We start from the raw sequence: 14,575 nt of genomic DNA, 5'->3' as shown, positions 1-14,575 counted from the left end.
CTCAAACTGTAAAATACTAAAACCAAAAAACAAAAAAACCCTACCCCTTAGAAGTGGCAGGCCTGGACCTCAGGCATTGCAAGTCTTCCAGGCACTTATTGAATGATTTTTGGACATGATCTGAACCCAGCGAGTGCATGAATCTCTGGTGCATAGGTCTGAGAATATACATTTGCCACACCCCACCAAACATACTGATACATTCAGTGAGAACAACTTGACTCTTGCAAATCAACTGAATTATATAAACATACCTGATTATTCAATCTTTTTGCATATGGCTTTCTTACCGTCAGATTATTTTCGGTTAAAAACAGTTCCTCATTGATCCAGCATGAAAAGTGGGCTATTTTCTTTCCATAACGTTTCCCCATGTTTCACAAACAGCACTTGACTTTCATCTGTGTATGGAGTATGGAACCCAAGGCTGCTATTACAGCCACAGGGAGTGGGTCTGCAGCCTGCACCAATCTGATGAAGAGAGATGTCGGCTGGGCTTCAGCAGGGAAAGATTTGTGGTTGGAACTGCTACCAGGAGTGTATTCTATAGCTGCCACGTGCAGCCTGAGAGTTAAAGCAATAGAGATGAAAAAACAAGTCCCAAGTCCCAACAACTCTAGCCCTAGAGATCTCAGTTCTGGGGGCATAGGAGACTTCATTTTTATAAGATAACTCACCCTGTTTGGTTTTTGGTTACTAGCTTAAAAAAAATTAATAAAATGAAATATTTCTAGTACATTTTTAATGAAAAATCTTTCCCAGAATAGAAAGCTTAATATCCCCATCCATATGGGTTTAAAACAATGACTAAGACTGAGCGAGCATGCAATTTAGTTAAGCATTAACACCCCACACGTTTCCAATTTACTCCATTAGTATTCACCATCATCTTCTGCCCTCCAAACAGGTTCATGTCAAACATTTATTATTTAATAAGTTGAGAATTATAAATACAAAATTCCGACTCCAAAGCTAGCACTTGATGATGGCCTAAGACATTTCCATAACAGAAATCATTTCACTGGAAACAGAAAAGCTCAAACATGTTAAAGTACTGATTTTAGACTCTAACCACAACTTCAGTAAAAATAAAAGTCACCATAAAATTATATGTTCAAATTGAAGAATAAAGTTGTCAAATGCTCTTGCCCAAGAGCTCTTTTATGGGCCGTAACAAATCTACTTCTTAAAAAAAAATAATAATCCGTAAAACAATCCAAAAGAAATCGCACAAAAGGACCACTGAAGTTTTTGTGGGCTACTTTAGGTATGTATCTCCAAAAATTCAATCAATAAACATTGTCTAGTCACCGATGAAGGAAGATACAAGTACAAACAGAAATGGTTGTTTCCATTTATTTTCTACTTTAAAAAGGTATATCAATTTATATGCAAAGTAGGCGTGATTCCTAGCACCAGACAAAAATGCAGCGAGCGTACCTTCAGACATAGGAGCTGTCCAAATCACCTTAAATGTATTCTTTGGAATTTCTCTTCTAACTGACCACTGTTAACTTCTATAAAAAGATTCCCTTCCACTAACACTTTTACCTTCACTATAATTTAACACTAGAGCAAAAAGTATTTCATAATTTTTTATTGATGGCATTTATCCCATGGTTTAACATGTTAATTATACTGTAATAAACATGGCTTTAATATTAAACTTTTCCTTATTATCCAAAGTCACCACAGTCCATTTCAGTAAATATAAAAATATATGCTTAATACTTTGTACAATACTGGTTTTTGGTCCAAACAAAAACTGGATCAGAAAAGCCAATAAACTCACTTTAAGAATCCCCAATTTTTTTTTTTTTTTAAAGATTTCCAAATGGATTTAGGCAACTTTGAATAATGGGATTTACATAATAAAATCTGAGACGAGACTAAACAAACAACAAAAAAAATTTCTAACACAAAATTAAAATTTCAAGTTCACAGATTTATGTTATGTCAAAAAAGTACAGAAACAAGATTGTATTTACACAAGTTTCATAATAAAATAATGAAAAAGGCAAGACAGGTGATAGAAGAATGACAATATAGAAATAGCATATAATTATTCAATGGAGAACGAACTAGATCTAACAAGTCCTTAGCATGGACCGTTCTTTAATCAGGCTTCCTCTATCAGAAAATTTTAGTGCACGATACACCCAACTCACTCACTTCACACATACACACCAGCACAAACTCAGCATAGAAATCATTCATTTCAACATTCTCTAGTCTATACAGAATTCCTCAGATATAGTTACAACTGCAGCGCGCTCCATAAACGCGTATCCGCGCGCGGTGGTGCGGACGAAGAGGTTCTACACAAAGCCACTCTCCGAGCAGGCTCGGTTCCTGGTTCTGCCAGCCTATGCCAATCAGTGAATAATTTGCTGGATCATAAAATAATTTTGCTGAAGAATCAGTCACCAGTCTAGCTATTATCTTTTTAAAAAGGGGGGTGGGAGAGGTGAAGTTGCGCTTCTATAAAGAAAAAAGGAGGAAAATTCCCAAATTAAAGAAGTCCTTAGGCAGATCTGACTTCAGATAACCCAGTATTATAGTACAATCCAGTATCTGAGAGCAGTGCGCCAGCTGTTAAAACAGTGTGTGTAACACATCATGACCTTTATTTCTTGCGTCTAACAGCAGTCTTTATCTTTCGACCAGAAACCGAAGGTCCAGAAGAAGAGAACATGTTTTTCCCATTTGACCTGCGAAAAATAAAAACTCTGTAACGTGACATGATGCTCACATAAAATCTCACAATCATAACACTGTGTGACTGCTGATGGGGGGTGGGGAGACAGTGTTAAAGGAAGCACACTCTGTTACACCCATACCTACACACGCGCGTGCACACACACACACACACCCATGCTCTTCTTGGGTTATGATCCTCCAAAACTGTAATACGGTGAATTGGTGGAGAACATACTCGATTTTACCTCAACTATACTGACCTTGGTGATTCTAAACACACACACATGCACACATCTCAACAGAAAGTTCTCTTACCCCACAGTAAACGCTGCTGAAGACTGGCTAAACTGAAAGCCCCCTGAGCCAGAGGGCTGGGAGGAGGCCGCGGGTGTGCTGGGACTTGCACCGAATGTGAACACGCCTGACGGACTGCTGTTGGTGAAGTTGAAGTTGGTCGCAGTGCTGCTGCCAAACTGGAAAACGGAGCCTAAAACGGTCGAAGCAGAAAAACCTCATAAGGTAAAAACGACCGTTTTCTAGTCATGACTCTGACTTTTACATACAAAAACGTGAAGGGTTAAGTTCTCCTATGGTTACTTAAAGAAAATTAATTTCTCTGTAAACAAAATATACATCTGACACCCTCCAACAAGTGACCCAACTCACCCATGACCAAGGGGAAAAAGGGCCGAGTGGACTTCTGACTGAGATTGTGGAATCAACATATTGAGCTCTACCTTTTTCAAAAATTATGTTAAAATCACAGGAAGGGGAATTTTACAAAGATAGGGAGAGAAAGAGATGACAGAACAAAATTTAGAAGCTGGAGCCAAATACTAAACTGGTAGCAAGAGAAAGCACAGAGGGCATTCCATTTACACCAACCATGCCCACAGGGTTTTAGGTGCAGGGACTTCTGGAAGTGCTAACGAAGACTGGAAAAAAAACAAGGCAGGATGGTCGAGTAACTGTTTAAGAAGCAGATACCCAGATCAACCCCTCCCCAGCAAGCAGGATGAGAACGCTCCTCCTCTACCTAGCAGAGGTACAGACTTCCAGTCTCTGGAGAGGCCTCTGGACCGGCGCATCACACACAGAGGCAAGGATACCTACTGCAGATAGAAGGACTAGCAGTAGGCCGAGTACAAAGAATACTGAGAACTGCAGCCTTCTGCCCTGACTCAGCTCCCAAAACACAGGCAACGAGTGTTTATGCCCTTCAGACAGGAGACTTGAAGAATCTTCTCTGGGGAATGTGACAGTCCAAAAGGAGAAACCGAAACATACTAACATTCAGCTCTTGGCAAGAGGACAAGCCAGTTAGATAAACCTACAATGATATTAAAATTAAACCCTTTGCCCAATGGGCAAAGAACCTGAACAGACATTTCTCCAAAGACAACACATGGGTATATATAATAAGGATGCTCGACCTCACCAATCATCAGAGGGAATGCAAATCAAATCCACTAGGAGCTATCCTCTCTCAGAACGGCTAGTGATAAAATAGCAAGTGTTGGCAAGGATGTGGAGAAAAGTGAACTCTTGTGAACCGTTGGTGGAAATGTAAATTGCCACAGCCACTAAAGAAAACAGTATGAAAGCTTCTCAAAAAGTTAAAGAGAAAACTACCATACGATCTAGCAATCCCATTCTAGGTATTTACCCAAAAGACTTGAAACCAGGATCTCAAAAAGATATCTGGACTCTTATTCACTGCAGTATTATTCACAATAACCTAAGTAGAAACAACCCAAATATCCCCAGACAGACGCACAGATAAAGGAAATGACGTGTCCACAAAAAATGGAATATTAATCTTGCAATTTGAAAAAAACATGGAGACATGTGGAGGACCTAAGTGAAATAATGCATGAGTTCACTTCTATGAGGAATCTGAAATAACCAAATTCACACAAGCTGAGAGAACGGGGGCTGCAGGGAGACGTAGGGGCGGGGAGAACGAGGCGGTGCTGTTCAGAGCAGGTGCCCAGGGTCAGTTACACAAGACGCTCAGGTTCTAGAACTCTGTGCCTACAGTCACCAATACCTGTGCCTTTGCTGATGAGCAGACACAACTCATGTTAAACATTCTCACTACAATTAAAAAAAACAAAACCTAAACACTATGAGTAAGAGGCAAGAAGCACCAGACATCTGAGGAAAATATTTCATAAGAAACACTAAGACTGAAGCAATAATAAAGAAAAGCAATTTGGAGAAAACAAAGCAAAAACTATCAAATGGAAAAACAAAACAAAAACTCATTGTTAATATCCTCAAGAGATCAACAGATAACACATATAAAACAAAAGCAGAAGGATATAAAAAAGAACATCGACGGAACAATTTCCATTAAGAAAATAAGCAATACATGCAGAAGTAAAATCTCAACAGGTGTGTTTCAAGATAAAATTGAGAAAATCTTCCCAGGAAACACAACAAAAAGTGGGAGAAAAAGAGAAAAAACGGAAGATAAAAAAGAATGAGGCGCAAAATCTCCCAAGAAATAATTCAAGAAAATTCCCATGAAAGAAATTTATAATAAATAGGACACACTGCCTTCCCAACATTATCCAAGGATAAAAATGGATTCAGACCAAGGAACACCCTCATAAGCAGAACACTGGAGGCAAAAAAAATAATGATACTCCAGAAAGAAAAACAGATCAAAAGCAAAAATAAAGATACTTCAAGAGCAACTAATTCTGGGAGCTAGAACATCCACAATGGGAAAATGCCCTCAAAATCATTAAAAAAAAAAAAAAAAGTGATTTCCATTCTAAATATATATTCAACCAAAATCTTACCCAACATGGGGGCAGAATAAAGATCTTTCCAGAAATATAAGGTCTCAAACTTTTCTTCCCTGTGTCCTTAAGAAATCATGGGAAAATGTATTCTCCCAAAACAAGGGCATAAGGAGGAAAAACACATGACACTCAGGAAACAGATTCCTTTAAGAGGAAGCTAAAGGGAACTCCATTAGAATGGTCATTAGAATGGTGACTAGCATCACCTTGACACCAAAATCAGACAAAGATATTACAGGAAAAGAGAATTACAAGCCAGTATCAATGATGAACATCAATGCAAAAATCCTCAACGAAGTATTAGCAAACTGAATCCAACAATACATTAAAAGAAATATATACCATGATACCCAGAGATGCAATAACTGTTCAATATCCACAGACCAATGTGATACACACCAAAGACTGAAGAATAAAACAACATGATCATCTCAATAGAAAATATTTTTGACAAAATTCAACATCCATTTATGTTAAAAACTCCAGAAAGTGGGCATAGATGGAACATACCTTGACAAAATAAAGGCCATTTTGACAAGCCCATTGTGAACATATTAAACAGGAAGTATTTCCTCTAAGATCAGGAACAGGACAAGGATGCCCGCTCTCACCACTTTTATTCAACATAGTTTTGGAAGTCAATCAGAGAAGAAAAGGAAATAAAAGGAATCCAAATTATAAAGGAAGAAGTGAAACTGTCAGTTTGCAGATGACATACTATACAGAGAAAACCCTAAAGACACCACCGGGAAACTACTAGAGCTCATCAATGAATTAAGTAAAGCTGCACAGTCAAAATTAACATACAGAAATCTACTGCATTTCTATACACTAACAATGAACTATCAGAAAGAGAAATTAAGGAAACAATCCCATTCATCATCACATCAAAAAGAGTAAAATACCTAAGAATAAACCTACCTAAGGAGGGAAAACATCTGTACTCACAAAACCATAAGATATCGATGAAAGAAACTGCAGACAACACGGAGGGAAAGATATACTAAGTTTGTGGACTGGAAAAACTAATATTGTTAAAAGGGCCATACTACACACAGCAATCTATAGATTCAATGCAACCCCTATCAAAATACCCATACCCACAACATTATTCACAGAACTAATATTTTTAAGATTTTTTTTAATATGGACCATTTTTAAAGTTTCTATCAAATTTGTTGCAATATTGCTACTGCTTTTTCTTTTTTTAATGCTTTGTTTTTTGGCTGCAAGGCACATGGGATTTAAGCTCCCCAACCAGGGATCAAACCCACGCCTGCTGCACTGGAAAGTGAAGCCTTAGCCATTGGACTGCCAGGGAATCCCTGGCAAATTTTTAAATTTGTACGGAAACACAAAAGACCCACATGGCCAAAACCACCTTGAGAAAAGAACAGAGCTGCAGCAGTCACGCATCCTGGCTTCAGACCACACTAGAAAACCACAGTCATCAAAACAGCACACTAGAGGTACAAAAACAGACACACAGACCAAAGGAACACAACAGAGCCCAGAAACGAGCCCACACACTAGTGGTCAGCAGTATACGACACATGAGGTGGGAATACGTAATGGAGAAAAGAATGTCACCCCAGTAAGTGCTGCTGGGAAAATCATATAGCTACACGTAAAAACGTGAAATCAGCATGTTTTCTCACACCATATACAAAAACATAAGACCTAAATGTAAGACCAGAAACCATAAAACTTGAAGAAAACAAAGGCAGAAAACTCTGACATAAATTGTAGCAATATTTTTCTGGATCAGTCTCCTAAAGCAAAAACAAACAAATGGAACCTAATTAGACTTCAGCGCTTTTGCACAACAAAGGAGACTATCAAAATGGGAGAAAACATTTGCTAATGATATGATAAACAAGGGGTTAATATCCAAAACATATAACAGCTCACATAACATCAATAAAACAAACAATCCAACAAAAACTGAGCAGAAACTTGAATAAACATTTTTTTCTGAAGAAGGTACCCAGATGGTCAACAGGAACATGAAAAGATGCTGAACATCAGAGGAATGCAAATTAAAACCACAATGAGGTATCACCTTACACCTGTAAGAATAGCTACCATCAAAAAGAACACAAATACCAAAAGCTGGCATGGATGTTGAGAAGAGAGAACCCCCACACACTGTCAGTGGGAATGTAAACTGGTGCAGCCACTAATTACTGCAAAACAGGCAGCTTCTCAAAAAACTAAAAATAGAGCTAGCATATGACCCAGCAATCTCACTCCGGGGTACATATCTGAAAAAAAAAAAAAAAAAAAAAATCCAAAACATTAATTCCAAACAATACACGCATCCCAATCAATGTTTATAGCAAGATAAGGAAACAACCCAAGTGTTCCTCAACAAATGAATGAATAAAGAAGATGCAGTGTGTATGTGTTGGAGAAGAAAATAGCAACGCACCCCAGTGTTCTTGCCTGGAGAATCCCAGGGACGGGGAGCCTGGTGGGCTGCTGTCTATGGGGTCGCACAGAGTCGGACACGACTGAAGCGACTTAGCAGCAGCAGTGTGTATGCGTGTGTGCTTTTTCGGGGCCGAGTAGTATCCCACCATACACACAAAAAGAATGAAATTTTGCTATTTACAACAACACGTAGGGGCTCGAAAGAAGTATGCAAAGTGAAATAAGTCAGAGAAAGACAAATACTTGTATGATATCATTTATCTGAGGAATCTGAACAATCTAACAAGCTAGTGAATATAACAAAAAGGCAACACACTCACAGACACACAGAAAGAACTTCTGGTCGTTAGTGGTGAGAAGAAAGGGGTAAGAGGCAAGACAGGGGAGAGGTTAGGGGTACAAACCATTCTGTATAATGTAAGCTACAAGGATATATTATACAACATGGGGAAGGTGGCCAGTATTTTACAGTAACCATCAATGGAGTATAACCTTTAAAAATTGTGGATCACTATGTTGTACACTACGTAACACTGCCCATCAACGAGATCAATACAAAAGCAAAAATAAAAGCCAATAAAAAACTTTAAAAAATTATGTGGTAAAATTTCAGATACTGAGAAATAGCCAAAGTATTTGAAAAAACTGAAAATAGTTATATACAAATGGGAGAAGAAAATATTAACCATGAGAAGAAATCACTGATGCTAGGAAAAACAAAATGTTGTCTAGGAAAGAAAGTCACAGTACATCGTACAGTGTTTGCATATTTAGCACAGTGGTCTAACCACACAGTATCACTCTATTAGGACTGAAGGCATTGTTAGCTGTGTGAAAGAGAGCTAAACTCTTCAATTTTGTATTAGGGGGTTGGGAATCATTAAATCCTGATATGATTATCATGTGTCCAGAACAGGAGAAATTTTGCTACATGTACTAACAAAATACTAACATTCAAAATACATGAAGAATTTCTACAAATCAATAAGTAAAGCAAAACAACCAATTAGTATAAGGGCCCCAAAAAAATTACAAAAAGAATTCACAAAAAATGAAATCAAGTAGCATCCAAATATGAGGATGTTCATTTAATGCTGGAAGGATGTGACTGGCACCACCCATCAGAGTGTGCATGATTTGTGATGCACTAAGATGCATGCAGAGCTGCATGTCCTGACAGCTAAGAACAACTCAAACTTTCATCAACAGGATACGGACGGTCCAGTGGTTCAGACTCCACCTGCCAATGCAGGGGACACAATCCCTGGTCCGGGAAGTTACCATGTGCCATGGAACAAGCCCGCACTCTAGAGCCTGTGCTCCACAGCGCCAGAAGCCACTGCGGTGGGAAGGCCGTGCACTGCAGAGCAGCCTCTGTTCGCTGCAACTGGAGAAAGCCTGAGCGCAGCCCAGATGCGGCACAGCCAAACAAATGAACGAATACACGAGTACACAATAAACCAGGAAGTTATTTAAAAACTGCACCTGCCTTGTTTAAAAAAACAAAACAAAACAAAAGAGAGTGCTTAACTGTGTTGGGAAAAGAGTTGGGAATGATGTTTATAGGTAAAACTAAACATACACGTCTCTATTCTGCCAAGTACAAGAGACTGAAGAAAAGAGACATGCATGGTTTCAAAATTCAAAGAAAAAAAATTGTACTGAAGACATACAAAACTCCAATAGGGATACAAACTACACCATTACTACATACTTACTGGGATTAGGAGCTGTCCCAGAGCCAAATGCAGACTGACCAGGCTGCTGTCCAAACACAGGAGGCTGTCCACTGCTTGACACTGTCCCAAAAGTAGGTGGTGCAGGCTGAGAACCAGCAGAAAATAATGCCCCTGAAGATGATATAGATCCAAAACCTGGGGGGTTAGGCTGGCTGGCACCTTGACTTTGTCCAAATGTTGGGGTCTGGTTAGCACCAAACGCTGGGCTGGCAGAAGGTGCTGAAGCTCCAGTGCCAAACACAAAGGAGGATCCTAGAGACCCAGAGACACTTCAATCAGCACGGATGGCTGAACAGGAGACAATCCTCAAGAGATCTTTGTAAACTGAAATGCACATATCAAGATTCTCTGCAGACTCTTACCTTGCTGAGCAGATCTTATCAGGACAAGTTTTGAATTACTGATGAAGAAAATACAATGCTTGCTACCATTATTTAGTAAAACCATAAGAATCCATTAAAAAAACTTCAATTAACAAGATTCCTATCTTGCAGCCAAAACTACTGATCTCCTATCAGAAAAGCAACATAGTGCAAGTACTGACTATTATGTGATCATGCATCCACTGCATGAAGAGGACTAACGTCTAATAAAATAATCTTCAGTGTCTGGTTATTTACAACATTAAAAAAAAAAAAAGTTGAACAAACTAAAGATTACACTCCTAATGAGATGAGAAAATCGCTTCCAAGAGTTTTGTTCAGTTCACTAGCTCAGTTGTGTCTGAAACCTTGCGACCCCATGAATCGCAGCACGCCAGGCTTCCCTGTCCATCACCAACTCCCGGAGTTCACCCAAACTCAGGTACATTGAGTCGGTGATGCCATCCAGCCATCTCATCCTCCGTCGTTCCCTTCTCCTCCTGCCCGCAATCCCTCCCAGCATCAGTCTTTTCCAATGAGTCAACTCTTCACATGAGGTGGCCAAAGTACTGAAGTTTCAGCTTCAGCATCAGTCCTTCCAATGAACACCCAGAACTGATCGCCTTTAGAATGGATTGGTTGGACCTCCTTGCAGTCCAACACCACAGTTCAAAAGCAACAATTCTTCGGTGCTCAGCTCTCTTCACAGTCCAACTCTCACATTCATATATGACCACTGGAAAAACCATAGCCTTGACTAGACAGACCTTTGTTGGCAGAGTAATGTCTCTGCTTTTGAATATGCTATCTAGGTTGGTCATAACTTTCCTTCCAAGGAGTAAGTGTCTTTTAATTTCATGGCTGTAGTCACCATCTGCAGTGATTTTGGAGCCCAGAAAAATATAGTCTGACACTGTTCCCACTCTTTCCCCATCTATTTCCCATGAAGTGATGGGACCGGATGCCATGATCTTCGTTTTCTGAACGTTGAGCTTTAAGCCAACTTTTTCACTCTCCTCTTTCACTTTCATCAAGAGGCTTTTGAGTTCCTCTTCACTTTCTGCCGTAAGGGTGGTGTCATCTGCATATCCGAGGTTATTGATATTTCTGCCAGCAATCTTGATTCCAGCTTGTGCTTCTTCCAGCCCAGCGTTTCTCATGATGTACTCTGCACAGAAGTTAAATAAGGTAGGTGACAATATACAGCCTTGACGTACTCCTTTTCCTATTTGGAACCAGTCTGTTGTTCCATGTCCAGTTCTAACTGTTGCTTCCTGACCTGCATACAAATTTCTCAAGAGGCAGATCAGGTGGTCTGGTATGCTCATCTCTTGCAGAATTTTCCACAGTTTATTGTGATCCACACAGTCAAAGGCTTTGGCATAGTCAATAAAGCAGAAATAGATGTTTTTCTGGAACTCTCTTGCTCTTTCCATGATCCAGCAGATGTTGGCAATTTGATCTCTGGTTTCTCTGCCTTTTCTAAAACCAGCTTGAACATCTGGAAGTTCACGGTTCACATATTGCTGAAGCCTGGCTTGGAGAATTTTGAGCATCACTTTACTAGCATGTGAGATGAGTGCAACTGTGCAGTAGTCTGAGCATTCTTTGGAATTGCTTTTCTTTGGGATTGGAATGAAAACTGACCTTTTCCAGTCCTGTGGCCACTGCTGAGTTTTCCAAATTTGCTGGCATATTCAGCGTAGCACTTTCAAAGCATTATCTTTCAGGATTTGAAATAGCTCAAATGGAATTCCATCACCTCCACTAGCTTTGTTCATAGTGATGCTTTCTAAGGCCCACTTGACTTCACATTCCAGGATGTCTGGCTCTAGGTCAGTGATCACACCATCATGATTATCTGGGTCGTGAAGCTCTTTTTTGTAGTTCTCCTGTGTATTCTTGCCACCTCTTCTTAATATCTTGTGCTTCTGTTAGGTCCATACCATTTCTGTCCTTTATCGAGCCCATATTTGCATGGAATGTTCCCTTGGTATCTCTGATTTTCTTGAAGAGATCCCTAGTCTTTCCCATTCTGTTGTTTTCCTCTATTTCTTTGCATTGTTCGCTGAGGAAGCCTTTCTTATCTCTCCTTGCTATTCTTTGGAACTCTGCATTCAGATGGGAATATCTTTCCTTTTCTCCTTTGCTTTTCACTTCTCTTCTTTTCACAGCTATTTGTAAGACCTCCCCAGACAGCCATTTTGCTTTTTTGCATTTCTTTTCCATGAGGATGGTCTTGATCCCTGTCTCCTGTACAATGTCACGAACCTCCATCCATAATTCACAGGCAATCTATCAGATCTAGTCCCTTAAATCTATTTCTCATTTTCACTGTATAATCATAAGGGATTTGATTTAGGTCATACCTGAATGGTCTAGTGGTTTTCCCTACTTTCTTCAATTTAAGTCTGAATTTGGCAATAAGGAGTTCATGATCTGAGCCAGTCAGTTCCCAGTCTTGTTTTTGCTGACTGTATAGAGCTTCTCCATCTTTGGCTGCAAAGAATATAATCAATCTGATTTCAGTGTTGACCATCTGGTGATGTCCATGTGTAGAGTCTTCTCTTGTGTTGTTGCAAGAGGGTGTTTGCTATGACCAGTGCGTTCTCTTGGCAAAACTCTATTAGCCTTTGCCCTGCTTCATTTCGTACTCCAAGGCCAAATTTGCCTGTTACTCCAGGTGTTTCTTGACTTCCTACTTTTGCATTCCAGTCCCCTATAATGAAAAGGACATCTTTTTTGGGTGTTAGTTCTAAAAGGTCTTGTAGGTCTTCATAGAACTGTTCAACTTCAGCTTCTTCAGCATTACTGCTTGGGGCAAAGGCTTGGATCACCATGATATTGAATGGTTTGCCTCGGAAACGAACAGAGATCATTCTGTCATTTTTCAGACTGCATCCAAGTACTGCATCTCAGACTCTTTGGTTGACCATGATGGCTACTCCATTTCTTCTAAGGGATTCCTGCCCGCAGTAGTAGATATAACGCTCATCTGAGTTAAATTCAGCCATTCCAGTCCATTTTAGTTCACTGCCTAGAATGTAGATGTTCACTCTTGCCATTTCCTGTTTGACCACTTTCAGTTTGCCTTGATTCATGGATCTGACACTCCAGGTTCCTATGCAATATTGCTCTTTACAGCATTGGACCTTGCTTCTATCACCAGTCACATCCACAGCTGGGTATTGTTTTTGCTTTGGCTCCATCCCTTCATTCTTTCTGGAGTTATTTCTCCACTGATCTCCAGTAGCATACTGGGCACCTACCGACCCGGGGAGTTCCCCTTTCAGTATCCTATCATTTTGCCTTTTCATACAGTTCATGGGGTTCTCAAGGCAAGAATACTGAAGTGGTTTGCCATTCCCCATTCCCTTCTCCAGTGGACCACACTGTGTCAGACCTCTCCACCACAACCTGCCCATCCTGGGTGGCCCTCCAGGCATGGCTTAGTTTCACTGAGTTAGACAAGGCTGTGGTCTGGAATTACATTAAACTCAAAATGTACTTCATTCCACATTGAGTAATTACAACATCCCAGCTAGAGATGACCTAAATGCAGCCATGCTTTCTTATGATATTATATGCTAAGAGTTCATCTACTTATAATGAAAGCCAATTCAACTACAACATGTATTTGTCTTTTTAAAACATACCTGCAGAGCTAGATGTGGTTGTAGCTCCAAAGTTGAAGCCAGAGGTTGCAGTGTTATTACTGCTGGCTCCTGTACCGAAGACAAATGGGGTGACAGCTGTACCCGTGCTTGATGTGGTTGCTGGTTTGCTCTCTTGAGAAAACAGCAAAGACTGAGATGTACTAGACTCGGCAGCGTTTCCAAAGGCAGAGCTGCTCACGGGATTGCTGGCCTGTCCAAACACAAAGGCAGCCACAGGTGCGCTGGAGGATGAGGTGCAACTACCAAATATGCCACCACCAACTGAAGTGGCTGGTGCACTTGAATTAGAGGAACTGCTGTTCAAGAAATTAAAAACTGGCTTGGCCACACCTTGATCTGTAAGATGGAGATTAAGAAACAAAATTCTTTAAGAACAAGTAATAACAGAAAGCATTTTTTTTCCTACCCCAAAATCTTAAGAGTCCATTAGAAAATAGAATTATTACTGCTGCTGCTAAATCACTTGTCGTGTCCAACTCTGTGTGACCCCATAGACAGCAGCCCACCAGGCTCCCCCATCCCTGGGACTCTCAAGGAAAGAACACTGGAGTGGGTTGCCATTTCCTTCTCCAATGCATAAAAGTGAAGAGTGAAAGTGAAGTCGCTCAGTCGTGTCTGACTCTTAGCGACCCCATGGACTGCAGCCTACCAGGCTCCTGTGTCCATGGGATTTTCCAGGCAAGAGTACTGGAGTGGGGTACTATTGCCTTCTCTGAGAATCGTTAAGATTTGAATATAAATAGTTCATCGAATGGAAATTTGTTAAATTTTGATGTAGTCAAACACATAAAACTATTCATATATATATATATGTATGTATTTGCAAAATATACATATATTTTTAAATACTC

General features: G+C 39.9%; 1 protein-coding gene across 2 annotated transcripts in view; it reads right to left on the bottom strand.

Moving 5' to 3' along the window:
- Positions 1-908: 908 nt before the first annotated feature.
- Positions 909-14,575, bottom strand: part of NUP153 (nucleoporin 153) — a 72,054-nt gene continuing 58,387 nt past the window's right edge. The window contains exons 19-22 of one of the 2 annotated variants that reach the window (XM_019985628.2): positions 13,704-14,060; positions 9,665-9,937; positions 3,016-3,187; positions 909-2,711 (exon numbers count right to left, since the gene is read on the bottom strand). In XM_019985628.2, coding sequence (XP_019841187.2) covers positions 2,627-2,711; positions 3,016-3,187; positions 9,665-9,937; positions 13,704-14,060 — 887 coding nt within the window. In that variant the 3' untranslated portion in view covers positions 909-2,626. The remainder of the gene's footprint in view (positions 2,712-3,015; positions 3,188-9,664; positions 9,938-13,703; positions 14,061-14,575) is intronic. The other variant, XM_070778355.1, reaches the window with a different exon arrangement.

The sequence above is a fragment of the Bos indicus genome, chromosome 23 (assembly GCF_029378745.1).
Source record: "Bos indicus isolate NIAB-ARS_2022 breed Sahiwal x Tharparkar chromosome 23, NIAB-ARS_B.indTharparkar_mat_pri_1.0, whole genome shotgun sequence".
Taxonomy (NCBI): domain Eukaryota; kingdom Metazoa; phylum Chordata; class Mammalia; order Artiodactyla; family Bovidae; genus Bos; species Bos indicus.
This window is presented reverse-complemented; position numbering and strand designations above follow the sequence as displayed.